The 27,715-nt window shown below is 43.0% G+C and overlaps 1 protein-coding gene across 1 annotated transcript; it reads right to left on the bottom strand.

Moving 5' to 3' along the window:
* Positions 1 to 1,128: 1,128 nt before the first annotated feature.
* sbk1 (SH3 domain binding kinase 1) lies at positions 1,129 to 27,434 on the bottom strand (the record flags this gene model as incomplete). The annotated part of the gene is made up of 5 exons (XM_080746970.1): positions 1,129 to 1,749; positions 3,587 to 3,811; positions 5,961 to 6,163; positions 9,725 to 9,969; positions 27,394 to 27,434. 5 exons carry the CDS (start codon positions 27,432 to 27,434, stop codon positions 1,129 to 1,131), a joined length of 1,335 nt encoding a protein of 444 aa, XP_080603096.1.
* Positions 27,435 to 27,715: the final 281 nt, after the last annotated feature.

The raw sequence follows: 27,715 nt of genomic DNA, 5'->3' as shown, positions 1-27,715 counted from the left end.
GGTTTGAGCACCACTGACATAGTAGTCTCTCAAGAACAGACCAACTGAGCTCCAGTTAAGTGAAAAGGACCTTTTCTTTGACAATGGCTGGCCAGATTGCTGACATAGAAACATAGGATTTTAAAAAAATCTTAGAAGGATTCAAAAGACACTTACAGAATCGGGTCAAAATTCTAATTTTCACGATTTTCCAAAAATAGCAGATCTGCAAGCTTGCAGCACGGCACCGTGAGCTTGTATATCTGCTATTTTTCAATAGTTAAAGCATAAAATAATGATACACAATAATGTGTACCCGTAATAAATGGGTTAAAACATTTCAAATAGTGAAAATAGCCGATCGACAAGCACACAGGCGTTGTGTGCTTGTCGATCGGCTATCTTCACTACTTTTGCGCGACGCTTTTGTGTGATGAAGTAGGGCTTTGATTTACGGAAAAAAAACGTACACATCTGAAACCTGGAGATACGAGGTTTCTGCCCGACAGTGACGACTTGTAGCAATCAAACGTCAAAGAGAAGCTGCTACATTAGGATTTCGTGTTTTCTTTTGAACTTTTATCCCTTGAAAGATGTGTCCTCTGTCCTCCGCTATCTATTCATTTTTCATGCATTCGAGGCACCCACTTGTGCTGAGATATGGCAGTAAAATGTACCTAAATATGTCAGTTTATCCTAAGACAACAGGCCCCTTGACTGCAGTGTATTGCCTGGCCATCTGTAGAGTAGAAGTACTAGGATTGCTAGAGAAGTAAAAGAGAGTATAGACACTGACCTGTCTGTGATAGTGTACTTTTTTTGCTAAATGTTTTTCGAAAAGGTTATCGTTGTGCCCTAATTCTGTCATTATTAGTACTGCTACTGTGTTCGAAGGAAAGCACAAAATGGCACCATGAGTCGCTGAGAGGAACAACATCGTCGATTCCCAGCTTTGGGAATCAAACCATTCGAGGTGTGTGCCAGTCACAAAACGTCCAGAACGGTGAACCATTGATCGACGATGGGTCTTTGTTTCCGCAGCTCCGGAATCCGGGCACCGGGGCTCGTCCATCGTCAATGTTCAAAAACACCTCACCGCCTTACCTCTAAGATCCACAGATCCCGCCCTGACCCTGCTTTGGCGTCGCTCTACACACAGATCTCGATGGCCGTGGCCATCACCATCTGGCTCTTGTTCTTCTCTCGGCCCGGGGAGGAGTGGTGCTGCCCGCCCGAGTCCTCCCGCTGCGACAGCGGGTCCGAGAGGACGCTGCGCTTGAGCGGCGCCGGGCGGACGCACGACGGCGTCCCCGGTGAGGTGGATGACGGGTCCGTCGTGAGTCTGTGGGTGGCGCGCGACGACGACGACGAGGAGGAGGACGGGCAGCTCCCCATGCACACCCCCGAGGAGCTCGACCGCTCCCCCCGCTTGGCGCGGCACGAGGCCCGCCGGCGCAGCTCGCTGACCAGCTCGTACTTGACGAAGCAGAAGACGTCCTTGACGCCGCAGCGCTTCTCGGGCTCGGCGGCCAGCAGCCGCTGGAACATGCGCAGCGCGTCGTCCGTGAAGCGGCGCCACTGCGACGGGTAGGTGCCGGCGGGGCAGCCCGCCTTCTGCCAGCGCCGGAACTCCTCGTAGAAGGCGTCGGCCGCCAGCGCCGCCTCCCAGGGGAAGTTGCCCGTGAGCATGCAGAACACCAGCACGCCGAACGCCCACACGTCCAGGCTGGTGGTCACCAGGAAGCCCTCGGAGCGGCTGGCGCGGCACACCTATAGGGGTAGGGGCGATGTGGTGATAAATATGGTTGAAACAATCAGTGCTGATTTCGTCGACTAAAACTATGACGAAAAATCTTTGTCGACTGTGTTTTTTTCACTGACGTAAACTAAATAAAAACTAAGCTGTGGTGACTAAAACTAAGACTAAATATATTGACAATTTCGTCAACAAAATAAAAACTAGACTAAAACGTTAACTAGTCGAGAAGAGAGTAATTTTTTTATGTTTGGTTGCTCTCAGGTGTTGCGTGCTGAAAATAGCCGATCTACAAGCTCACAACGCGTCGCGCTGCGACGCATTGTGAGCTTGTAGATCAGCTATTTTCAGCACACAACCAAGTGTTAAATCAGTCATTATGATGCCATCAAGGCCTGCCAAACTACATTTTAGTCGACTAAATCAACTGTAGATTTAGTCGCCTAAAATCTTATGATATTTAGTCGACTAAAATTAGACTAAAACTAATACTTTTCAGGTGACTAAATTATGACTAATTATGACTTGAATAAAATTACATTTTATTCAAAAGACTATGACTAAAACTAAATCAAAATTTGCTGTCAAAAACAACACTGGAAACAATACAATGTCTCCACCATATGCCTTTTCAGAGATGTCGTATGTATCGTGGTACAACGAGGCAGCCTTGTGAAAAAATCATGTTGAATTGTTAACACGGAGATTCATTGCAGAATCCATTAAACCTGCATTTTTGGTCTAAATCAGTGGTTCTCAAACTCAAAGTTCTCCCCTTAACTCATTTACTGCATATGACAAGTTTGACGAGTTATATAAATGGGTCCACTCTGTGTATGACGAGTCATAAATATGCTGTAATCGCTATAAAAATATAAAAGTATGATCGCCAATCCGCCATGTTTTCTTTTTCGCTATAGAGTCGGGAGAGTCCGTGTGAAGCGGAAACGGAAGTCCCAGGCCGGATCAGGGGGGCGGGGCAACCAATCCCCTGTATCCTGTCTCCGAGCGCATTCACTTCTATGTTACGCAATAACCACGTGGCATGCAAACTGTTTCGCTATGGAAAATGGAGGGCTGTTGTTTTTTGTCGCTTACCATGAGTGGATACTAGAGCGAATGCGATCGGTGAACCATCGCGCACGAGATGCGCGCGCGCGCGCCCACGTTAAAGGACCAGGTCACCTCTGGGACAACCAGATCTTATTTTATTGTTGTGTGGGACACGATCAACACAATCCTGAGTTATTTTTTGTGTTCAATCTGTGTTTTTAGATATTTTAGTATTTCAGCCGATTTCAGCATGCTACAACTGGTCATTTGATGCAAAATGCATCATATGACCAGTTGTAGCATGCTGAAATACTAACATATCTAAAAACACAGATTGAACACAAAAAATAATTCAGGATTGTGTTGATCGTGTCCCACACAACAATAAAATAAGATCTGGTTGTCCCAGAGGTGACCTGGTCCTTTAAAGGTAGGCAAAATCCTGGCGGTGTGGAACATTAGAAGGGTTTTAAAATAGCAGTAAATTAGTTAACTCTGACAGTGTACAAAATGAAACCAAATGGACCTGTTACATACTTGTAAGGGTAAAAACTAAGACCTCCCAAAAGGAACCCAGACGGTCCCTGGACACCACTTTGAGGACCACTGGTCTAAATGGTCTGTTAGTCCTTTTTCTTTTAGTTTGTGTTACCTTAGGTTGTACTGTAGGTGGTTGTACCGTTAAGTACCTCGGAAAACAACCATAAAAACCAACATGGAAAAAAGACACAGCTTGGGGAAAAACATCGCGACGTCGTATTTCCTCCACATCGCCCACCGACCCCTATATAGGCTCACCTCCGGCGCCGTGTACGGGATGGTGCCGCTGACGCGCTTCACGCGGCAGCCCACGCGGCGGGTCATGCCGAAGTCGGCCAGCTTGACGCGGCGGCACTCGCGGTCGAAGAGGAGGACGTTCTCGGGCTTGACGTCCCGGTGAACCAGGCTCTTGCTGTGCATGAAGTCCAGCGCCAGCCCCAGCTGCTGCATGCAGCGCTTCACCATCTCCTCCGGCAGGCCCACCTGAGAGAGAGAAGAAGGAGGAGAAAGCATGTAGTCAGAGGATATTAATAAAACCTGGGAATAAATTCCTTACCAAACGATTTCTTCACCATGTGTTCGTAAAGCTGTCTAGTAAGTAACACATCTAACAAAGTTTGAAATTCAAAATCCCTCTGAGAATCTTTCACTTGGGTAATTCTGGGTCTCATTCACTTACTATACTATAGTAATACTATTCCCATTCAACCGGAACTGTTGCCAGTACTGTAGTCTCGTGTAGCCAGGGAGCATTTGCAAATCGCGTTAGGCAACATTCTGGCCACGTGAGACTACGCAGGAGCTTTTCCGGGGAAAACATTACAAAACTAACGATTTAAGCGGTTGTTTCATGCCCTGGTGCAGGTTTTATGTACCCTGGGATAGGAAACCATAGTATGGGAGCGTGGAACTACCTTCACTTTTTGGATACAATTTCGGGAAGTGTTTTCTACCTAGACGTGGAGGCGTTCTACCCCAGCCCGACGATACCTTTATAGGACCACATTTCGGAGCACAACAGTATGCAGCGACGGGTGAGGTTCTATATGGGGCTAGGTCTACCTATGCTTTTCTTAGATATATTGATGTTGATGTAGTGATGTTTTACCTTGCCACTGTAAATCGCTCTTGATTAAGAGCGTCTGCTAAATTGAAAAATTGTTCAATTGTAAGTACGCAGATATTGAAGGCACGAGAAGGTGTGGACAGTGCAGATTATGAATGAAGAGATGGCCATGTACTGCACTGCATCGGTGTTGTTGCATAGATTGAGGATCGGGGGTAAGTGAGGCTGCAGAGGAAAGACTGGGACGTGCAGCATAGAGCAAGGGTGGCGAAAACAAAAGGTTTCTAAGATTAGATTGCTCTCATTTTTAACGAAACCCGCAGGAGGACCTTGGAAGTCGAGGCTGAACCATCCGGAACGAGAGCCTCCACACCAGCATACCAAATTCTGGTCCCCGGGTACAAGGATTCACTGCGGGCCCCCCATGAATGTTCTTCATAGGGGGAGGGGGGTTAAACCATTTAGACTGGGAACGCATTATTACGCATTATTTTGTGCGTTAACTATTGAAAAATAGCAGATCTACAAGCTCACAGCGCGGCGAGATTGTATATCTGCTTTTTTTTTTTTTCGTGAACATTTGTGCAAGTCTTTGAATATCTTTGACCCGATTCTATAACTGTCATCTAAAAGGTTTTTTGAAAAACCTATGTTTCTATGTCAGTGGTGCTCAAACTTTTTCATGTGAAGGACCCCCAAAATCATATGTATTTGGCCACAGACCCCCATCTCAAAATATTTTGTTCCAGGGACCCCCCGGAAGCAAAATTTGAGTTACAAATGTTTGCTTAAAAAATACATATATTCAAAGATTTTCAAAAATAGCAGATCTACAAGCTCGGTGCCGCGCTGTGAGCTTGTAGATCTGCTATTTTTCAATAGCTAGAGTATAAAATAATTAAGGCCCCTCCGCCTCCACCTTGGGCCCTAGTAACTCAGTCCCACTTTCTCCCCCCTTGTGACGCCTGAAACAAGGCTCCGTTCCCCTGGAGAGCTTGTTAAACCGCAGCGCTACCAGCACGCAACAAGCAACTAAGTAGATTTACTTAAGTACTGTACTTGAGTACAATGTTGGGGTATTTGTACTTTACTTGATCCACTACTCCACTACTATCTCGGATCCAAATATTGTACTTTTACTCCACAACATTTATTTGAAACATTTAGTTACTCGTTACTTTGTATTGTGAAATGGGACATTTTGCATAATGAGTACTTTCTACTTTTGTACAGTACTACATTTTGATACCAATACTTTTGTACTGGAGCTATAGTCAGCTATAGTCAACTTTTTCTTGAAAAACGGATGCTAAAATAAAAATAATGTTTCGAAAATATTTTATAAAAAAATAAGCTTCATACATGTGTTTCTATTCAAAAATGACCATAAAAAAGCGACTTGATTATGCTTAGTTTAGAGCACCGAAAATAGCATGCGACACGTTGGGAGCTTTTAGGTCTGCTATTTTCGATGTTTCCACCAAAAGGCCCTTTTAGAAATGTCAGCCCCTGCCTCTCTAACATTCTCTGCATGTCCCTGGTGGAGGGTATGTGCGGCGGTACTACCTGGGGGGGAATGATGTCGAACAGATCCCCAGCGGGAGCGTATTCCTGTCCGAACACGTAGCTGTCCTCGGTCTCGAAGAGCACGTCCAGGATCTTGATGATGAACGGGCTGCAGCCGAGCGATCCCGTTAGGCTGTACTCCCGCAGGAAGCTCTTCAGCTTGGTCTTGTTCTTGGTAACGAATTTCAGGGCCATCTTGGTGCCTGTAGGAATGGGACGATAATCGTTATTATCCTTTATGGCAGGGTTCCCCAATAGGCGGCCCGCGGGCCATTTGCGGCCCGCGGGGGGCTACTGTCTGGCCCACACCAACCCCAGTAATAATGGTGGTATAAGAGCAGCAACAACACTAGTATATCGTCGCTGTCGGGTGGAAATCTCATATCTCCAAATTTGTACGTTCTTTCGCAAATCATACAAGGCTGTCGCACAAAAGTAGTGAAAACAGCAGATCTACAAGCACACAACGTGCTTGTAGATCTGCTGTTTTCACTAGTTTAAATAATTTTTAAAATGATAAATTCAAAACGAACGGTTTTAGACGTACAAGATTTTCACCCGACAATGTCAAAAACTGTCGCTAGAGTAGTGGGAACGCCACCATCGCCCCCTTCAATGTTGTGGCCCTCGGCTTGGTACCCTAGACATAATCCGGCCCTTGGGGAAAACTAATTGGGGAACCCTGCTTTATCGTGATAAAAAAAAACACTCACGATAATCGTATCGTGGAGATTTAAATGTACCGTGAAATCATCCTCCGTCAATGCGACGCCTTGCGAGCTTGTTCATCTGCTATTTGTTGGCAAATGTTCCGCCACCAGGATAATGGACGTTGGGGATATTTTGATTATCGCGAAATATCGTAAATCGCAATTTCTTTGGTCACAATAATCGTGACATGAAATGTTCATATCGTCCCTAGGTGCCTGAAAAGCGCTGCATACCCAACAAAAGGCATGCATGCACGGACAGGCACACACAGACACCATATTTAATTATCAGGAAAAATCGATTTCAATAAACAATAATTTAATGATAATGTGATAATGTTGTTTTTATATCGTCGGCTGGAAACGGTCCAAAACTGTTTCGTAATTATAATTTTAAAAACGTTTTAAACTAGTGAAAATAGCCGTTCTACAAGCACACAACGCCTCGCGTTGTGTGCTTGTAGATCGGCTATTTTCACTACTTTTGTGCAACACTTATGATGAAGTAGGGCTTTAATTTACGTAAAAACATACAAATTCGAAACTTGGAGATACGAGGTTTCTGCCTGTAATGATACTGTTGTGTATATATGAACCAGTTGACAGTAATGAAACGGAATTTGCAATCAAACTGTTATCTGATGCAGCAAATGTTAGGGGGAGATCCAGCAACAAGTTTATGTCAGCTGTTATGTTCATTCACTTGTGCCCACTCACGCGCAAGTAAATACACATGCACGAAATTGCGCGCACACACACACACACACACACACACACACACACAGACAGGGACACGGACACGGACACACACGCACACGCACGCACAACAGAACCAGCTGTTCACTACCACAGCTGCTGATATACAAGCTTTAGAGTGCTCGCGCAGCACGTTTAATCTTTAGTGCCCTCTCACTCTACTAAGGCTTTACAACGCACTCTTTATAGAGCACTTCCACCTGACCTAGCACTCTGCCAATTATACTCTTACAAACATTCCCAGAGTAAACCGTAAGATCCAAACAGAGCCATTTTTTTTTATTTTACTGCACTGAAAAGGTTCTCTCTGCAGTGCCTTTCAATATTATGAGCTATTCTGATTGGTCTATTCTGATAGACTGTATTGTAATTGAAATAGAAAATAAAATTCAATAAAGAAATCGGTATTTATTTTGCCAATCTGTATTTATTTTGCCAACCATGTAAGAACAGCAATGTATGGCCAGCTGGCCTAGCGGTCCAGGTGCACACCACATAGGCTCACGCGGGTTCGAATCCCGATCCCGACGACCCTTACAAAGGACATGAAAACAGGGAATGATTTCATAGATCAATAAATACAATATTGGGTGCAGATTTGCCCCGGGAATTTACGGTACCATATTGTTTCTTGAACATCCAAATTTAGGTACTGTAGACGAGTGCCTATTTTGGTTTATCAGCCTGCAGAAAGTCTTTACGGCAATGGTTGCTCCCTGAGGTCCCCACCATAAAATAATGGGATAGATTTGGTAAATCTATGTTATGGAACAGACCACCTTCTCTCTTCGCTTACAGAAGGAGAAATCTATTTTTAGGTTTTGGTCTAATTGAATTGGATTCGTAACACCTCTGCGGCCAGAGTTTGTAGAGGCAAGGATTGAGTGATTAAAATCGCTGTCATACTCATGGGCTATAAATATAATACTCATATCTAAACTAATGCTCACAGCTATATGTGCTCGCTCATGTCTTCATGTGTATTACTTTGTACTTTATCTTTAATGTACACATTTTGTCGGTGTCGGGTGGAGACCTTGTATGTCCAAGACCTTTCGTTTTGTATTTATTGTTTTAAAAATGAACTAAACTAGTGAAAACAGCAGATCTACCAGCACACAACGCCTCGCACCGCGAGGCGTTGTGTGCTTGTAGATCGGCTGTTTTCACTACTTTTGTGCAACGGCCTTGTATGATGAAGCAGTGCTTTACTTTGCGGGAAAAACGTACAAACTTGAAACTTGGAGATACGAGGTTTCTGCCCGACAGTGACGATTTGTTATACCTCCCAAAAGTTAAAATGTATGGACAATAGCAAAAACCGTGAAATGAAAGTCATGTAAAGTTTTAATGGCTGTCCTTATAAAGAATATAAAAAATCAAACCTCGGTTCGAAGTGAAGCGGTGAACTTTTATTCTATGTGTTCTAGAGTTATGAACTCTGTGATCTATACATCTATACAGTTATGGACTCTGTGATCTATTAATTCTTTATTTATATATTCTGAATTCTACATTCTTTATATATTCTGAATGAATATATAAAGAATGGAGGGCCGAATTATCATGTGAAGCTTGACCAAAATGACCAATCCTCAAAGTATCCATTCATCAGACCGGGAGGGACACTACACACATATTCTGGACGTACAGGACAGATAAAACCTGTTCATTCTGAACTGAAATGGCCATATATGGACGTGGGACACACATTTTGCTTTTTGGAAAAGCCTATTCATTCTGGACTGATATTCTGGACATACGGGACAGAAAAAACCTGTTCATTCTGGACTGGAGTGACCATATAATGGACATGAGGTGACATACATTGTGTTTTTGAAAAAACCTGTTCATTCTGGACTGAAATGACCATATATGGGCATGGGACACACAAAGCCACTCATAAGCCTTATTCACAGCCCGCCCACTCAGCAAATTTCTCAGCATCCCCCGGGTGCTGACATCAATTTAGAAGGGGAAACTATAACAGAAATAGCTGGACTTAAAGCCAACAAATCATTATTTCGAACGGTAAAGTAAATTATAATGCTTTGTGCCTTTTACTATCTTGTGTTCTTGATCATGCTAGCCGTATTTTATACTTTACTATTCGGAAATTGCATTAAATTTGCGATTTCTGTGTTAACTCTATAGGCTATAGTAGGATTTTCCCCTTCAAAATGTGACTTCAGCACCCGGGGGATGCTGAGTGGGCGGGCCGTGAATAAGGCTTATTGGAAGCGGTTTTCACCGCTTCAAAAAAATGTATAACGAATGCGTCTGACCCATGCAACTCACCCTGCGTGCGGTGCGCCACCAGATCCACCTTGCCATAGGTGCCTTTGCCCAGCTCGCGGATGTGCTCGTAGTGCTTGGCCACGTCTGCTGCTGACAGCGTGGTGATGGCCAAGGCCTGCATGTCCTCCACGGGCACCCCCTCGCAGTAGGCCGTCTTAGACGTCGGCGATCCCAGTCCACCGCTGGCCACGCGGCCCGGCCCCGACGGAGACAGGGACAGGCTCGCCTTGACGCTGTGGGGCACGCTGGGAGGCGGGAGAGAGGCACAGGAGGGGTACAACACAGAGGGAACCTTTATTAGAATGATAATTTACTCCAGTGGTCCTCAACCTCTTCAGGCCGCGACCCCCAAAATGATCATATTTTAACTGGGGACCTCCCCTCCACCCTGACAAGCACCAATAGTTGAGGCATTACATTTTGTATAACATGGTTCTATTGTGAAAATAGCCGAACTACATGTTCACAACGCCTCGCAACGCGAGGCGTTGTTAGCATGTAGATCGGCTATTTTCAAAATGTCTGCCTCTAGTTTTGGGAGGGGCATAGCTACTGGCTAATTGTCACTTTAGAAATGTTCAGATACCCTCTATACACTTAAACGTTATGTTGGTTTGTTTACTGTTGAGAGAGATAACAATGTTGCACATTAAGTGAATCATCTGGGGACCCCCCCCCCCCCCCCCAAAAAAAAATAATTTGGGGGCCCCCCTGGGAGTCTCAACCCACAGGTTGAGAACCACTGGTTTACTCTGCTGCGAAAAAGACAACAACAATGTCATTTCTGGTGTTAAGGTCAGACTTTACTGGGGACATTTACACATTTCAGGTGCTCTTTTATGTGTGGTTTTGAAGGACGGTAAGGACACTATTTATGTCTGTTGGTAGGGCATTCCACATTTTGGTGGCACAGCAGTAGAACGAATTTAACCGCATCTGGGTTGAACGAGTTCAGTGGAGCTCCTTCTGGTGTTGTTCTTGTGTACGTGTGCTTTTATACAGTGGTAATGCAGAAATGGGGAGAAAAGACCCAAATGTATTTGGGTCCCCATCCGGAATCATTGGGGGTACATTTACTATAATCAATTTTTTGGTCAAATCATTTCTACAAATACAAGAAAATATTATTGAACTCCATGGTGTGAGAGTAATGCAATAGAAAAAAAAAAGTCATTTTCCTTTAACCCTCTAAGGCCCGAATATAGAAATACTTGAAATAAAAAGTTGAAAAAAATCAGATGGTGTTGTAGGAGTCCTATTAAGAGGAAAATGTAATGTTTTTAAAAAAAAAATGTTTTTGTAAGGTTTTATAGCCTTAAATCAAAAATCATAAATCATGCTCTAATTTACATATGGGGGATATTTTTCACAATAATAACATATGTACATGTTCTAGACATTCTAATGATCACCAAAAAAAATAGTACAGGCATTTTACTTATGTTTTTGTGAGGAATAGCTTCCATGAAAAAGTGAGATGTTCGTCAAAACTCTGGAATGTCAGCGGGTGTGGCGGGTGTGAATGTCAGCCCCTGTGGGGGGTATTTATATGCAAATATTGTGGCCAATGGCATTGTAATACTAAACAATAGAATCCAATGGTGATGTTTAGGTGGTAGGGGGAGCTAAAATAAAATGATTTAAACCTTTTTTTGGATAAAATACAAACGTTGTAATATTACAACCGTGGGCCTTAGAGGGTAGGGATATTTCACTTTCAAAAAACTTTTGGTAATTTTAACGTCTAATCAGGCTTTTATGAACACCCTGAACAGTTTTTAATTTGCTTGATTCAATATTTAGATATTTGATGTAAATGTTACCAGGCCCTCCAGGCCCAGGGCCTCTCCCCACACACACCCATTGTAACTTCAAACTTAATTTTAACTATGATAGATTCATTAAAAACACCCATTATTTTTTATTTCCTAATACGTGAGCAGGCCGTGTTTTTTCAATGACATTTTTCATTTATTTTTAATAATAATGTTTTGTATTTCATTTTTTCCATTTCCCCAAATAATTATTAAAAATAAATGAAAAAGGTTATGGGAAAAACACGGCGTGCTCACGTATTAGGAGGGTAGTATGAGTCACCAGAAAAAATAATGGGTGTTTTTAATGAATCTATCATGGTTAAAATGGAGTTTGAAGTTATAATGGGTGTGTGTGGGGAGAGAAGCCCTTCCCCTGTTTCCCTGTTGAAAGTGGAATATCCCTTTAAGTTAACCATTGTCTAACAGATGTTAATTTGCCTTCGATTAATATGGGGACGCGATCAACAGGGACTTCTTGGCTTGTGTTCTTTCGTGGTAAATGTATTGAACTTCCTGTCCCTAGGACATGGTTTTCACCAGCGCTCCCAGTAGACACTGCTCCCCGCGTGCAGGGGCGTCAATTGGGTATGGCAGGGGTATGCAGCTGCCATACCCTGGCCTGGGCCAAGGGAGGACAATAAAAGTTACTTTTAAATATAAATCCATGAATGTCTCTTTGTCTATTTGTGCTGGTTATTATGTTGTTAAATTACAGTAAAATAACTACAAATGCAAAATTTTACAAAATGGTCACTTTAACAAGGTATTATAATTATATTCTCCACACTTTTATTCTCCCCATCTTGACAAAATGGTATATTCCCAGGTTCCGTAGGTCAGCCGCACAGGTGCAATGCATTATTGTTAATTGTGACACGTTTACTAACATTCCAAGTTTAGCTGCACTTGAACAACCGCTCCAGGCTGCCATATCCAGCCCAAGAAACCGTAGAAACGTGGGGAAAAAATAAAATGTACTTCTCAAAATAAATGTATCGTGCCTGTTACTAAGGTATGGCAACATGACTGGTGTCTTGCCTTCGCGCGCGTGCAAGACACCAGTCATGTTGCCATACCTTAGCTTTTTCTGAACTGACGCCACTGCCTGCGTGGCTAGCGTCAGACATCAACACTTACTGGCAGAGCGCTATTGGAAAATCGATAGCGGCAGGAAGTTGTGACAAATGGAAAGAGCTGACTGAGTGGAGGTGCGTACCTGCTGGTAAAGCATATGTGTCACAGATTATCTGTGCGTGTTCTGCTGCAAAATTGCCGTACTGAAATGTACAATTGATACTGTGACAGCCAGAACAAAAGAAAAAGGTATTATTTAGTTCCGCCTGCTAAACACATTTGGCCTGTACAGTATAGTCGTCGCTCTGAGCATTTCAGTCAACTTGCTGAATTATGGAAAAATCACAGCAAAAACAGTTACTGCCGATTTTGTGATATACCCACTATTAAATAGGGCAGGGGTTTTCAAAGTGGGTGACGGGGCACCCTGGGGTGCCGCGACGGCAGTCCAGGGGTGTCGCAAAATCATTTGATAATATTTGGAATTCATTTGGACACTTGAAAAAATATTATTTAGTATAATTTTAAACTTGAAGTACAAAGTTATTTTCAGTCAGTTCTAACCAAAATGGCTATTGCAGTATCTCAACGTTTCCCTTGCAACATAAGCACTAAAATATTGTCACTGTAGGGCAGAAACCAAGACCAGTTTAGTACATTTTATAGATGATAAATACAAAACAAACGGTTTTGGACATACAAGGTTTCCAGCCGACAACGACGATATGCTATAAATATACGTTGCTGGGAGTGAAAATTATAATGTAGGGGTGCCTCGGATTAAAAAAATATTCATAGGGTGCCCCGAGACAAAAAGGTTTGGGAACCCCTGAAATAGGGCGCGCTGACCCAAATCACGAAAGAAAGGAAGAAGTGGGGAAAAAAATGGAAAATTGCAAGCTAAGGATTGGGTCAGTCACACCAGGTGATGTTGAATGACAGTTCATTTCACTCATTGATTGATTGATTGATTGAAGACTTTATTAGAAGTTTGCATAGGAAAAGGTACAGTTTCATGACGGTACAGTTCACTGGTACAAGGTCTACTAAAAGGAGATCCATGAAAAGACTAAGCTTATTTCCACAGGAAACCATACAAAAAGGGTTTGTTGAATTACATACTCGCCGGCACTAAAAAGGGTCTTATTGTTTAGAAATGTTGTCTGAGTCTGTCTGCCTTTACTAAACACATGCACAGTATATTCACACCACCACACGTCACATACCAACAAAACAACACAACACATGACCAGCCCAGACAATTCTCCCCTTTCTCTCCTCTCTTCAAGCAGCCTTTGTTCCACTCTCCTTTTAACCAATAATGACTACTTGGTCACATTGAAACAGCAACTGCATGGCTGATTCATGAATACACAATCAGTCGTGTCTGCTCCTGTCCTGTCATTCTCATTCCTTAAATAGACACACGGGTACACCGCTGTCTGTGTCACAGGGATTACGACGATATTACACAAATGCCTTATAGCAGGCTGAGGTGCCGTGCGAAGCCATTGTTTCCGACAGCCACTAGGAGTGCGTTACAAACTGGAACGCAATTTCAAGGTTTGCACATTAGTCAGCTGGCTTGCGGTAAGAACATGATCAATGGCACGGCATAAATTACACGGAGGAAACTAAAATAGCACACAGCAGCTTTCTCCTTTGTTTTCTTGGCTCCAATCTTAGCAGCAAGAAGAATCATTTAAAAAATCAAACCTCGGTTCGAAGTGGAGCGGTGAATAGGGGTGGGCGATATGGCGATAATTATCGTCTCGACGATACAGCTTTGCCACGATATGCCATTTCAGAGTATCGTTTCTCTCGTGATACAAACAGTCATAACAGAAAATCATCTCTCTCTCTCTCTCTCTCTCTCTCTCTCTCTCTCTCTTTCTCTCCCTCCCTCCACAAACACACACACTGAACGAACGAGCAGCTAGTAAGCTCAGTCGAAAACACAAACTCACATTATGCTACAGCATGGCCAGATTAATCTACACGCTTTACGTGCAGAAGCAGAGGCTGCTGCGCTAAAACAGTGAAACATGTTCGCGAAGCGTCTATTTTTTCCCCCTTGCGAAGCGTCTTTTTTTTCTTTTTTTTTGCAAAGCGTCTATTTCCCATGTTATCAACAGAGCTTTTCCGATCTTTCACTCCCTGTATTGCTCTACATAATGCATTTAATCATGAGCAGCATGCGTATGCACAGTCTGCTGGGCAGCCTGCTTGTTAGCATTGTGCTAACTAAGATAAACACATCTCCGACTCAGATCGTCTGCTGTGGTGTCCAGCGTTGCCAGGTGTTGTTTGTGAGAGAGAAACAAGCAACCAAGTCTATGATTATAGATTATTATATGATTAAGTAAAACTAAAAGTATCAATAGGTTACTGTGATATAGAAATACTGTGTTACAAGTAAAAGTACGGAATTCAAGATTTACTTGAGTAAAAGTATAAAAATATTGTCATCAATAAGTTCTTATCAATAAGTTCTTAAAGTACCAAAAGTAAACATACAAAATGTTTGAAAATAGCAGATCTACATGCTAGCTTGCAGATCATCTATTTTCAGTGGTTTCTGTATGTTTTATAATATAATTTAAATCTGCAAAGTAATTAGTACTAACTAAACTAAAGTTTTCAAATAATTGCAGAAGAGTAAAAGTAGAATATTGGGATCCGAGATGTAGTGGAGTAGAAGTAAACATATTGGAAATACACAAGTAAAGTACAAATGCCTCCAAATTGTACTCAAGTACAGTGTTTAAGTAAATGTACTTAGTTACTTTCCACCGCTGCGGGGGGGGGCAAGTGGCCAAGACCTGAGGGCAAGTAGAACATGACCTGTACTTGCCCGACGGGCAAGTGCCTCTGAGACCTTAGTGTCAACCCCTGTAACTGTATTGTAAAATACGGAGTAATTCTGTAAAAAGACTTTGGTTGGTCGTAGGGTAATTTGTTTCCCCCCAAGTTTCAATGGTAAGGCATTGGTTGTTGTCAACCTGTGGGTCGAGACCCCCAGAGAGGTCCCGAAATGATTTAGCCAAATTGTTTTGAAAATAGCCGATCTACAAGCTCACAACACTCAAAAACATTTTAAGGTAACCCATAAAACATTTCTGGGACCCATATGAATGACCTGAACCATCATCACACCAACTAGTAAATATTTTGAGGTAAAAAATGTTAATTGTTTAATCAAAAATCAAAATATGTTATCATTAAAAAAATCATAGATTAGGCAATCTATCTTTCTATCTGCAGCATAAAAATGAATGGATTATCAATAGAATATCTGTGTGGGTCTAATAAGCATAATAAACCTAAAAACTCGCATAAAACAGTAGGCTATCGTGATAATATCGTGTATCGTGATACAGCATGAAGAGTATCGTGATAATGTTTTTTTCCAGTATCGCCCACCCCTAGCGGTGAATCTGAGCAGCTATACCCTGTGTGTGTTGCTAAATGCCTAAACTGTAAACTGTAAACTGTGCCTGTGAGTGAGTGGTGAGTGTGCCTGGCCTGCACAAAACAGCGCCCCTCCTTTAACTAGTGTGTTGTGTGTGGCCACTCAAGGTATTGCCAGGCTACGGACACGGCCAGCCATAGGGAGATCTCTCTCTCTCTATAGCACGCAATGAGGGCCTCTCCAACTCTTTTTCCCAGGCTGAATCAGGGGCCCAGCACGTCCCTGCGCATCTTCCAAGATGCACACATTCTCCAAGATTTTATCATGACAAGCAAGGAGGCGGTTACGTAAGAGGTTATGATTACCGGAGCCTGCATGCCCATGCTGATGCTGCCCATTTTATAATAGCCCGCGGCAAGTCAACATAAGTGCCCATTATTATTCAGGACCTCGTTTGTGCTCCAAGTTTGGGGGGATTAAACATTTAAAAACCTGACAGATAGACCGGGACCAGATTTCCCAAGACCACCTACCCAGCTGCCTGCCCCTCCATCACTCAGATATGAACAGGATGATGGGGACCATTTGTTTACTGGCACTCCTCCAGCTTTGTGCGGGGCCGGTATACGTGCGCTCCGGGCTCCGCGGGCGTAATGCACAGCACTTTGGCACAGGGCTTAATCACATTACTCAGCTATCCCAGAAAGACAAAGGCACCTCACCCCCCGGAAGGAAAGAGAATACCCCCAGACGCTCATGGAAACTGATTATGAAAAGAAAAAAGAAAGAAAAAAACATAACTGTGTGCTCAGGAGCTCACGGCCTTCTTCTCTGCAGTCGCAGTGACGTAAAAATGGGGAGCTTTTAGGAGGCACTTCGTAGGCGTGTGGATAAAGTTAGGACCCTGTGAAAGGCTTTGTGTCTGTGCAGGCTTGCGCTATTATGGAGAGTGTGTGTGTGTGTGTGTGTGTGTGTGTGTGTGTGTGTGTGTGTGTGTGTGTGTGTGTGTGTGTGTGTTAGGGCATTCACCAAATATTCGAATATTCGAATATCAAAGTCACTATTCGACGTTGTTCACCAAAGTCGAATATTCGCTTTTTTTTTGTTTTGTTTTCTCTTTAAAAAACCTATAGTTTATAAAGCTTGGCGAGATAGGAAGTCATAAGAATGAGTCAATGCCCCTGGTGGATGAATTTGTTAATGCTCTATAACAGGGGTTCTCAAACCTTTTTAGGCCGTGACCCCCAAAATAAACATATTTGAACTGGGGACCCCCACCCTGACAAGCACTTGGAATTGTAGGTATTACATTTAATGTGACTCAGTCCCGCAGAGAAAATAGCAGATCTACATGCTCACAACGCCTCGCAACACGAGGCGTTGTGAGCATGTAGATCGGCTATTTTCACAACGTTCGCCTCTTGCTTACTTAATATTTGACAGTTTGGCCAGTCCTGTCGAATATTCGACTATTCGAATACTTTGAGGTCGAATAACTCGAATACTAAAAATCACTATCATCGTGAATGCCCTTGTGTGTGTGTGTGTGTGTGTGTGTGTGTGTGTGTGTGTGTGTGTGTGTGTGCGTGCGCGTGCGTGCGTGCGTGCGTGCGTGCGTGCGTGCGTGCGTGTGTGTGCGCATGTGAGCGTGTGTGCGTCCCTGTCTGGGTGTATCAGGCTAGCAGTGACATTCTATCAAAGGTCCTTTGTATTCCTATCTCTCCACAGGGAGCAGCTGGGGGACCATCAGCATGCCTCGGTGTGGTTGCGCTCAACCAAAGCAACATGGACATGAAACTCCTCTTAGTAACATGGTAACATGGACTCGATTTTGGACCTTTTACATGACGATTAATTGCCACTCAAATAATTGTGATTAACGATGCATATACGCCATTTTGTTCTACTTCCGGGTGTCTTTCGACTTCCTGCACAGGTGTTACTGATGATACTAATTACGGCTCTGTTTGATTTATTGTACTGTACGGTGGTTCTTTAATTTCAAGGACCCCCATAACTCTGTACAAATGGAATCAACAAATGGAATCAAATGGACCCTTGCAGGTCCATTTGATTCAATTTGTACACTCTCAGAGTTACACACCTGTATGGGGACATTTGGAACCCACTCAAGGACACTTTGAGACCCACTGGTGTAGCAGAGTGTTTCCAGTGAGCCAACATGCACAATAGCAGCACCTTGACTGTTTGACCAGAATGGAACAGACCCTTCTTTAGTATCATCAGTAACACCTGTGAAGGAAGTCGAAAGACACCCGTGTCGTTGACACCTTTCTGTTTGGCTTGTAGGTTTTGAAGTTGCACGTGGCAGATATGACACATAACCTAAAACAAAGAAATTACTGACATATTTGACAACTTTATACTTAAAAAAAGAACATTGATAGTGGAAATAGCCGATCTACAAGCTCACTATGTGATCTACAAGCTCACTATGTGAGCTGGTAGATCTGCTATTTCCACTACCTTTTGAAAGTGTTTGTAACTATATTTTACATTTCTCAACATGGAAACGATTATGACGATTATACAAAATAATTGCGATTACCTCAAATAATTGCGATTAGACGATTATGTAATAATTGTGACAGCCCTACCTGTACTACATTCCAAATTCTCCTTTGGTATATTTTGAACCAGCAACATCCATTTTAAACCAACTGGAAGTGTCTGTGGAAAACACGTTTTCTAGATCTTTCACTGAAATCCTTTCATGCACTTCACTAATTTCTCCACCTACTGTAATAGCCTATACAGTAGGTCACAAAGATACTCTAGGCTATTTGTTCTACACTCTACAAAGCGTCACTGTCGGGCAGAAACCTTGTATCTCCAAGTTTCAAATGTGTACATTTTTTCGCAACGCAAAGCCCTGCTTCATCATTCAAGGACGACGCACAAAAGTAGTGAAAACAGCAGATCTACAAGCACACAACGCCTCGCGGTGCGAGGCGTTGTGTGCATGTAGATCGTCTGTTTTCACTAGTTTAAATCATTTTTAAAATGATAAATACAAAACAAACGTTTTTGGACATACAAGGTTTCCACCCGACAACGACGATATACTGTATGTACTGTACAGTCAACAAAACAAACAAAAATGTAAATAATGCTTTCTTAAAGAACAAGAACAATTAAAGCAAAACTAACTCCAGGCACTCCTAAGACTTCACGTTGTCTACCGACAAGAAGTGGCTGCTAAACAAGCCTGCTGACCTTTCTCTGATAAACTTTAAGCTGGTGATGGGAGCAAGGAGCAGTCCTGACTGTCCTACCATCCCATTCTTTACGGTTCCTTAATCCTTTTGGTCTCTGTCCAGCCCCAGGGTGTGCTCTCGCCATATCATGCCACGTTTGGTTGGTTCCTTCCTACTAAGGCTGTCACGATTATGTCATTTTACACGACGATTAATTGTCACGCAAATAATTGCGATTAACGGTTTAATTGTGTTTGTCATTGACCTTTCTGTTTGGCTTGTAGGCTTTGACACATGGCAGATATGAGACATAACCTAAATATACAATGAATTACTTTAAAAATGAGCCGATCTACAAGCTCACAACGCGGCGCATCGCGGCACGTTGTGAGCTTGTTGTTCTGCTATTTCCACTATTTTAGATTTTTTGGGGAAAATATATGACATTTTTTTCAACATGGAAACGATTATGACGATTATGTCAAAACAACTGTAATTCTGGTCTCTATAATGCCTCCCCCTGGCCAGCCGGAGCGCCTGATGGAGGGGAAAGGAACTGATTGGAATAACGTGTTCCTTCCACGCGCTACGTCCAAACCAGGGAAAAATCCCCACGGTCAGGTGAAAAGAAGCAACTTGGACTCCTCATGCATAGAAGGAAGCATGAGGTCAGTCCGTTGTCTCCCCAGGCGCGGCAGAGGGAGAGCAGAGCCCAGGATTACATAGGCAATTGGCACTGGGTGAAAATGGGTTACAAAATCGTGGGATAAAAATTATATAAAAAACTAAAACAAAAAACTGTGATTAGACGATTAAGTAATAATTGTGACAGGCCAAGCTCCTACTAACTGAACTCTGAAGGTCGTACAGTATGTTGGAGGAATGCATGCTTCTATTGTGCACTTGAGCACCAAGGTTGTTTTAGACATCCACATTTGTCACATTGTCTACCCATTGTTCTTGTTCCCTGACGTGGGGACTATTAAAATTGAGTGCCTACTCAGCCCGGCTTAAAGGTTGTGCTGATAAGAGAGAGCCATCTGAACTTGCAAAAGTAATTGGAATTAAATCTCTGCTGCATTACCACGAGAACCATTTTCCCCAGTTAATTGAATGTAGATGGAGCCTTCAAGTGGATAATTCCCATCCATCACACTGTCATATGAACCTCATACGGGGGATTATGAGGGTGTATGGTTTGCCCGAGATATCGACCGAGCCATTTGACCTCCCTAATGCAAAATGCATGAATAATGCAATCGTGGTTGCTTCTGACGTGGCGTTCATCACCATACAATACATAGATGTCATGCAGATTGGATACATACAAAATGTTGACTATTACAGACTATTACAGTTTGCAGAACTTCTGTAAATGTAAATGTCTTGGGCTGTTTCAGACTTTGATACTGTAATGCACTTTCATACATACTTTCAGGCATGCGGTATTATGCTGTGATATCTGTGTTGGTCTTCATGAAAAACCATGTAAACATAATATATCTATCTAATACAATAACATGTCAGATTTCATTTATCTGTTAATCCCTGAAAGGAATGTCAAACCGTATGTGTTGCGGTGATTAGGCATGACACATCAAAAGTGGTAGGGGTATTTAAATCTCTGAACTCAAAACCATTTCAATCGAATACACATGAAATTAATTTCACCATTTCTATTTGATTTGATATGTTTAATTAATTTCAATATAGAATTGTTTGTAATCGTGAGTGATTAATCACCTGATCCCCTGACTTTTCATGGATTATCACGATTAATCGCAATTTAATCGTGGGAGGGAGGAAAAAGAAAAGATGGGAAGATTGTGGGAACATTGGAGAATGGATGCACTTGAAACTCAATGAGAGCTGCCGCGGACAGAGAGGGATGGAGAGAGCTAGTCAACAGATCGACCTTGGTGCCCCAACGATCCTCCAGGGTTACGGGAATAGGTACAGGTACAGTTATCTGTACCTGTAGAAATCATGTACAATTCAGTAGCGAAGTGTGATGTCACTTCCGTGAAATGGCGTGAAATGGCGCCCTCTACGGGGTTCATGCTGGTATTGTTTTGTATTCAAATCGCCATTGGGGATTTTGCGATCACCGCATATAAGAACTGTGTTAAAAATATAAACACACCATGCTCTCGGATTGACCCAAATGGATATGAAGCATCGACTAAGGTGGAAATGTACAGATTTACCCAAAGAGTAACACAATAAACGCTAGAAACGAGTTACACAGGCTATATCAGATATGAATGAATATCATAAACTATGCAGAACCCCCCCGCTGACAGAAACGCGCGCATGGTGTGTTTATATTTTTAACACAGTTCTTATATGCGGTGATCGCAAAATCCCCAATGGCGATTTGAATACAAAACAATACCAGCATGAACCCCCCAGAGGGCGACATTACGCACAAATGACGACATGGCTTCGTTTCTCTATGACCCTGGAAATGTATGCAGTTTTCGAGTCACATTCTAACAAATCGAAAAGTTATAAATATATGCTTACACTGTTCATGCTCAAGAAAGACAGAGTGAGCAGTGTCCTAAACTACAGGTACAACAAATGACCAGAAAAGCGATTAATCACGATTAAACTAATGAATCGATTAATCATCCTTAAAATGTGGCGATGCTCTTCATCGCTGGAGAGGTCAAGCCCTCCCTCCTCCTCATCCTCTTTCCTTTATTTCCTCTATTTATGTGAAATGTGAACTGGGGACTAATGAAAGAAATAATTAGATTGCAGCGTCTGCTTTGCATCTCTCCCGCCTCTCGATGCAGAACTAATAATAGTTCTGCAAGGAGAACTGGCTGCGGAGGACTCGTTATCAGTGAAGAAGACCGACGCACCGGTGAAGACCGGTGCCCAATTATGTGTGTCAGACATCTGGGTCAAATCAGACACAACAGCAGACACACATTTTGTGATTGCTACTGTCTCTCTCGCTTTCTCTTGAAAACATTTGAACACGCAATGCAGACATACAGTACAGCAGGGGTCTTCAACGTTTTCAGGCCAAGGACACCTTAGTTGAGAGAGAGATGAAACAGGGACCCCCACAACCTTTTCATAGATTCCATATAGTTGGAATGACAAGATGGATTCAAGTCAGAGAATCGCCTTGTCCAAACTCTCCTGAACATGAATACAGCATCTTATGTTGAAAGAATTGCACTCTCTGTGTACTGTACTGTGTAAAAATCAAGCATCGAAAATAGCCGACCTCCAAGCTCAAAACGCGTCGCAGCAAGACGCGTTGTGAGCTTGGAGGTCTGCTATTTTCAATATTTTCAACCAAAAGGCCCTTTTAGGAATTTCAGCCCCTGCCTCTCTAACATGCTCTGCACGTCCCCGCGTAGGAACGAGCAATTCTACTCTGCATTTTACCAAACTTAAACATAATCTCAGAGTTAAATGACCTCTGAGGATTTTGCTGTGTGCCAGGCTCAGTGGAAAGCCAGTCGGGGTCTCCTCACACAGGCCAGTTTCATTTGCCTCAGCAGGCACCCGCTCAGGAGTAAATAACTGAGTCATCCACCTTAAAGCCACTGACTATCACATAAGAACAACGACAACAACAAGGACGAGGAGGAGGAGAAGAAGAGGAATGGAAAGAGGAGAGAGCTACTATAGTGCAGTGGTTCTCAACCTTTTCAGGCCGTGACCCCCAAAATAATCATATTTTAACTGGGGACCCCCCCACCCTGACGAGCACTAAGAGTCGAGGCATTACATTTTGTATAACATGGTTCTATTCATGTGTTGCATTTAGCGGGCCAGATAGGCAATTTTCACTATTCATGGGTTGCATTTGTAGTCCTACACCAGCCATTTTGAGGACCAACACAGGTGTTTTGATTAACATAGAACATTGGTTCTATGCCAATCAGACACATTGAACACCTGTGTTGGTCCTCAAAATGGCTGGTGTAGGACTACAAATGCAACCCATGAATAGTGAAAATAGCCAACGGTATCTACATGCTCACAACACCTCGCAATTTTCAGAATTTCTGCCTCTAATATTCGACACTTTGGCCAATGTTTATTTGTCATTTTGAGAGGTATTAAAAAGTCCTTCAATTGCCACTTTAGAAATGTGCATATAGGCTACCCTCTATACACTTCATGTTTGGGTTTGTTTACCGTTGAGTGAGAAAACAATGTTGAACATTACGTTAGTCATCTGGGGACCGCCCAAAATAATTTGGGGGTCCCGACCCACAGGTCGAGAAGCACTGCTATAGTGAACTCATAGCCACACACTTTGGCAAATCATCCTCCCTCCAGTCCATCCCTGCTGCTCTCCATCCTAGCTAGGACTGTGCTTGCTGTGGACAGACCCCCAGACACCCCACCCACCCTGGTTTGTCTGGCTTTTCCTCTTAAGACTCCCGTCAACCGTTTCTCTTTGTTAAACACCCTGCAGAAATGCCACCTGCTGAAGTGTCCTGACAGGCAGGCCAGGTAGTAGCGGTCATCCATCTCTCTCTCTCTCTCTCTCTCTCTCTACCTTTCACAGACACACACACACACACACACACACACACACACACACACACACGCACGCACACACGCACGCACACACGCACACACACACACAGTCACACAGCAGCCAGGCAGCCGCCTCTACCAGGACAAACCAGCAGACGTGAAGCTACAAACCCAAGGTTAAACAATTACCACAGAGGATTCAAAGACAGTCTGAAAATAGACTTTCGTTGTCACATGTGCTACGTTTACACTGGTTTACCACAATAGAAAATGAAGCTATTACAAAATGAGAGAAAGCTGTAGTATCTGTCATCATACTGTACACATTGGTTACCAGACCCTTTGTCACAACAACTAGGGCTGTCACGATTATGACATTTTACATGACGATTAATTGTTACTCAAATAATTGCGATTAAGGATTTAATTGTATTTTTGTCGTTGACAATTACATTTCTGTTTAGCTTGTAGGCTTTGAAGTTGCACATGGCATATATGACACACATAACCTAAATATACAAAGAAACATATTTGACAAATGACAACTTTACACTTTAAAAAGAACATTGATAGTGGAAATAGCCGATCTACAAGCTCACAATGTGTCGCATCGCGACTCGTTGTGAGCTTGTAGATCTGCTTGCAGATCTGCTTGTAGATCTGCTATAACATATGACGATTATGACAAAATAATTGCGATCAGACGATTATGTAGCCTAATAATTGTGACAGCCCTAACAACAACCCTTGTTAAAGAGGCGGTCCTGTAAACAATTCCTCTTGGAGACTGTGCCGAGGATTGACGATGATAATAATTATCATGATCATTATTGTGGTCAGAGTGATCATGTAATTTGTCGCAATGGAACATAAATAGGCTACGCTAAGCTGCCCAGGGAACATCATGTACCCCCCCACCCCCATCAGTACAGTAGGGCTTCTAATTGGGAATATTCATGAGGGGACATAAACAGAAAGAGAAAGACATCTTGACAGTAACCAGAAAACATCCCTCCTTATTAAATTAAGTCACACAGACGGCACAGGAGGCCGCCGTCCTCGTTAACTACGCGGGGGGGGGGGGGGGGGGGAGATGTTGAATAATGGCAACTATTAAGGGGGGGATTGCTGAAACTGATACAAACTATGATATATGACCATGGTTACCGGATCTTCTGGCCCTGTTCATACAGCATATAGCCACTGACTTTAGCGGAACACCCTGATGTTGATTGTGAAGAATGCTGAGCCGTGGGGCTGCAATCCAATCCACTCCGCTTCAATCCCATCCGTTACTCCGCTCCCCATGCATGTCTCTGTCTCTCTCTCTTTCTCGTGCTCCCTTTCTTTCTCTGAGTATACCTCTCTCTCTCAGGGGCGTCAACTTGGGTGTGGCAGGGGTATGCAGCTGCCATACCCTGGCTGGGTCCAGGGGCGGAAAATAAAAGTTACTTTTAACTATAAATCCACGAATGTCTCTTTGTCTATCTGTGCAGGTTATTATGTTGTTAAATTACATAAAAATTACTACAAATGCAAAATGAACAAAATGGTCACTTTAACAAGGTATTATAATTAGCCTATATGTTCTCCACACTTGTATTCTCCCCATCTTGACAAAATGGTATATTCCCAGGTTCCGTAGGTCAGCTGCACATGCAGGTGCAATTCATTATTGTTAATTGTGGCAGGTTTACTAACATGCCAAGTTTAGCAGCACTTGAACAACCATTCCAGGCTGCCATATCCAGCCCAAGAAACCGTAGAAACGGGGGAAAAAAATAAAATGTACTTCTTAAAATAAATGTATCATGCCTCTTGCTAAGGTATGGCAACATGACTGGGGTCTTGTACGCGCGCGAAGGCTCGCGTGCAAGACACCAGTCATGTTGCCATACCTTAGCAAGTGACGCCACTGCTCTCGCCACTGCTCTCTCTCTCTCTCTCTCTCTCTCTCTCAGAGCCAGTGTTTTGAAGCATGACTTCACCTCCCATTAACTGTACGTAAAAACCCTGCAAAACAGCCACCAGCCCCATGTGTCATCTCTTGTTTTCTTTGTTGCTATGAGCATTTTTTTCGTACACGTCTGCAATGAGCACGTGCGTGCGTGCGTGGTGACCTGACTGCCCTGCCCTGCCAAGCAAACACAGCACCGCTCACGGCCTCACACTATTATAATGTTTACAGGCTAGCAAGCCTTGTACAATATAAAATTGCAGGAGTTATCAATTATGTAGTGTGCCTCTTTTCTGGCATCTGGGTGAAACAAGATGCCTTCTGTAATGTAGGACAAACAGCATGAAATAGCAGCAGCCAGCAGTGGCTTTTCGTATGAAGCGGAGAATACACTAACTTTGTGCAATGTGGTATAATATCTAACATGTGTAATAAAGGCTAGATATGATAACTTAGAGGAATTTCACATGCATTTTGGAGGCACTGGAAAATAAATGCTGCTTTTGCAAAGGTCGACGACCATCACTTCTAGTTCTTTTGGAGCAATGAAATGATTTCTAACCAAAAGGAAATCCATCTGTGCTGAGTGCTGACTATCATCATCTTTCATTTAGAGTCCAATATCAGGCAGGCAGCCACCCGTCTTTTCGTCTGACTGCTTTCATATGGTTACCTCAATATCAAGTGCTATTATTTAAATGCATTAGTGAGTGCTGACTGAGTGCCCTCTCTGTTGATCTAACGCCCTGAATTAGTAGTACTATTACCACCTAAGGATGGATAATGTACAGGCAAAGCAAGTCCAAATGATTTCCCAGTTTAACCTTCAACATGACACAATAAAAATGTACCGGTACAATACAGTGAATAGTGATGGCAAAGGTTGATAAATGACAAATCAACATTTTGGCTTAAAATATATAATACATACATCTCTTTAAAAGATTGACTTATTCATTAAATATTAAGTCTGGCACGTATATTCTTTTCAGGGGGTGTGGGGTCGTTTTGTACAATAATAGGCCTATTAAAAATAACAATCTGTCACATTTAATGAAAGAACCTGGAGAGGAGTGCCATTGCTGTTATTATTGTCATTGTATTTTACACACGCACGCGCGCGCGCACGCACGCACGCACGCACACACACACACACACACACACACACACACACACACACACACACACACACATATATACCGGTATATATGAAAAACAAGGTCTGTATGTATACTGGCGATTGTAGCCTGTCTACAATCACCTCCTTTCCCCCTCTACATCAAATCTCTTTGCCAAAAATAGCCCATAAAGAAGCTCACAGCTATGAAGCTTGTAGACGGGCTTGTAGAATTTCTTTCACCGAATGTTTGCCGCCCCAAGAATGGGGACGCATGGTTAGCTGCATCCATGAGCTCAAAGTTCATTTCAGGCATGGAAAGTGCCTTGTAACAAAAAAAAGAAGTATAGGCTACTGGTGTCAGGGAGATAATGTATTTTTAAGTGAATTCGGCATTTACAATTTGCAAGAAAATTGCGTTATATTTCGTGTGTAGTGTAGCTGGCCGACAACACAACCCCTCCTATTGCGTTGGCTCAAAACGGTAATCGTGGGCTTTTTTCAAGGTCAACATGGGGTATTGTATGACCTAGTTTTGGAGGACCAGGGTGTCACTCACCTGCTGGCGACCTGCTGTCTCTCTCCTCCATGGTCCTGCATTCGAGCGGCGCGCAGGTCACCTGCGCTCTGCTCGCGACCAACTGATCCACTGGTACTGTATCGGCAGGCAATGGACGCTTGTTGTTTTCTGAATATTCGTCTTTTCACAGCATTACGCACACACGGGCAACAATGCGTGAATTGATCTTAAATGGTCGCAGGCAGAAAACAAGATCACGTCTGCTTCGGTGCTTTCTTTCCGTCCGTGATGGCAAATCTTAAATGGCACATGTCTTTGTTTTGTTTGGCTACGGTCTTCTTCTTGCCTTTACTGTATATCC

This window comes from Nannobrachium achirus (genome assembly GCF_963921795.1).
Source record: "Nannobrachium achirus genome assembly, chromosome: 18".
In the NCBI taxonomy this organism is placed as follows: domain Eukaryota; kingdom Metazoa; phylum Chordata; class Actinopteri; order Myctophiformes; family Myctophidae; genus Nannobrachium; species Nannobrachium achirus.
Note: the sequence above shows the minus strand (reverse complement) of the source record. Positions and strands in the feature narration are given on the sequence as shown.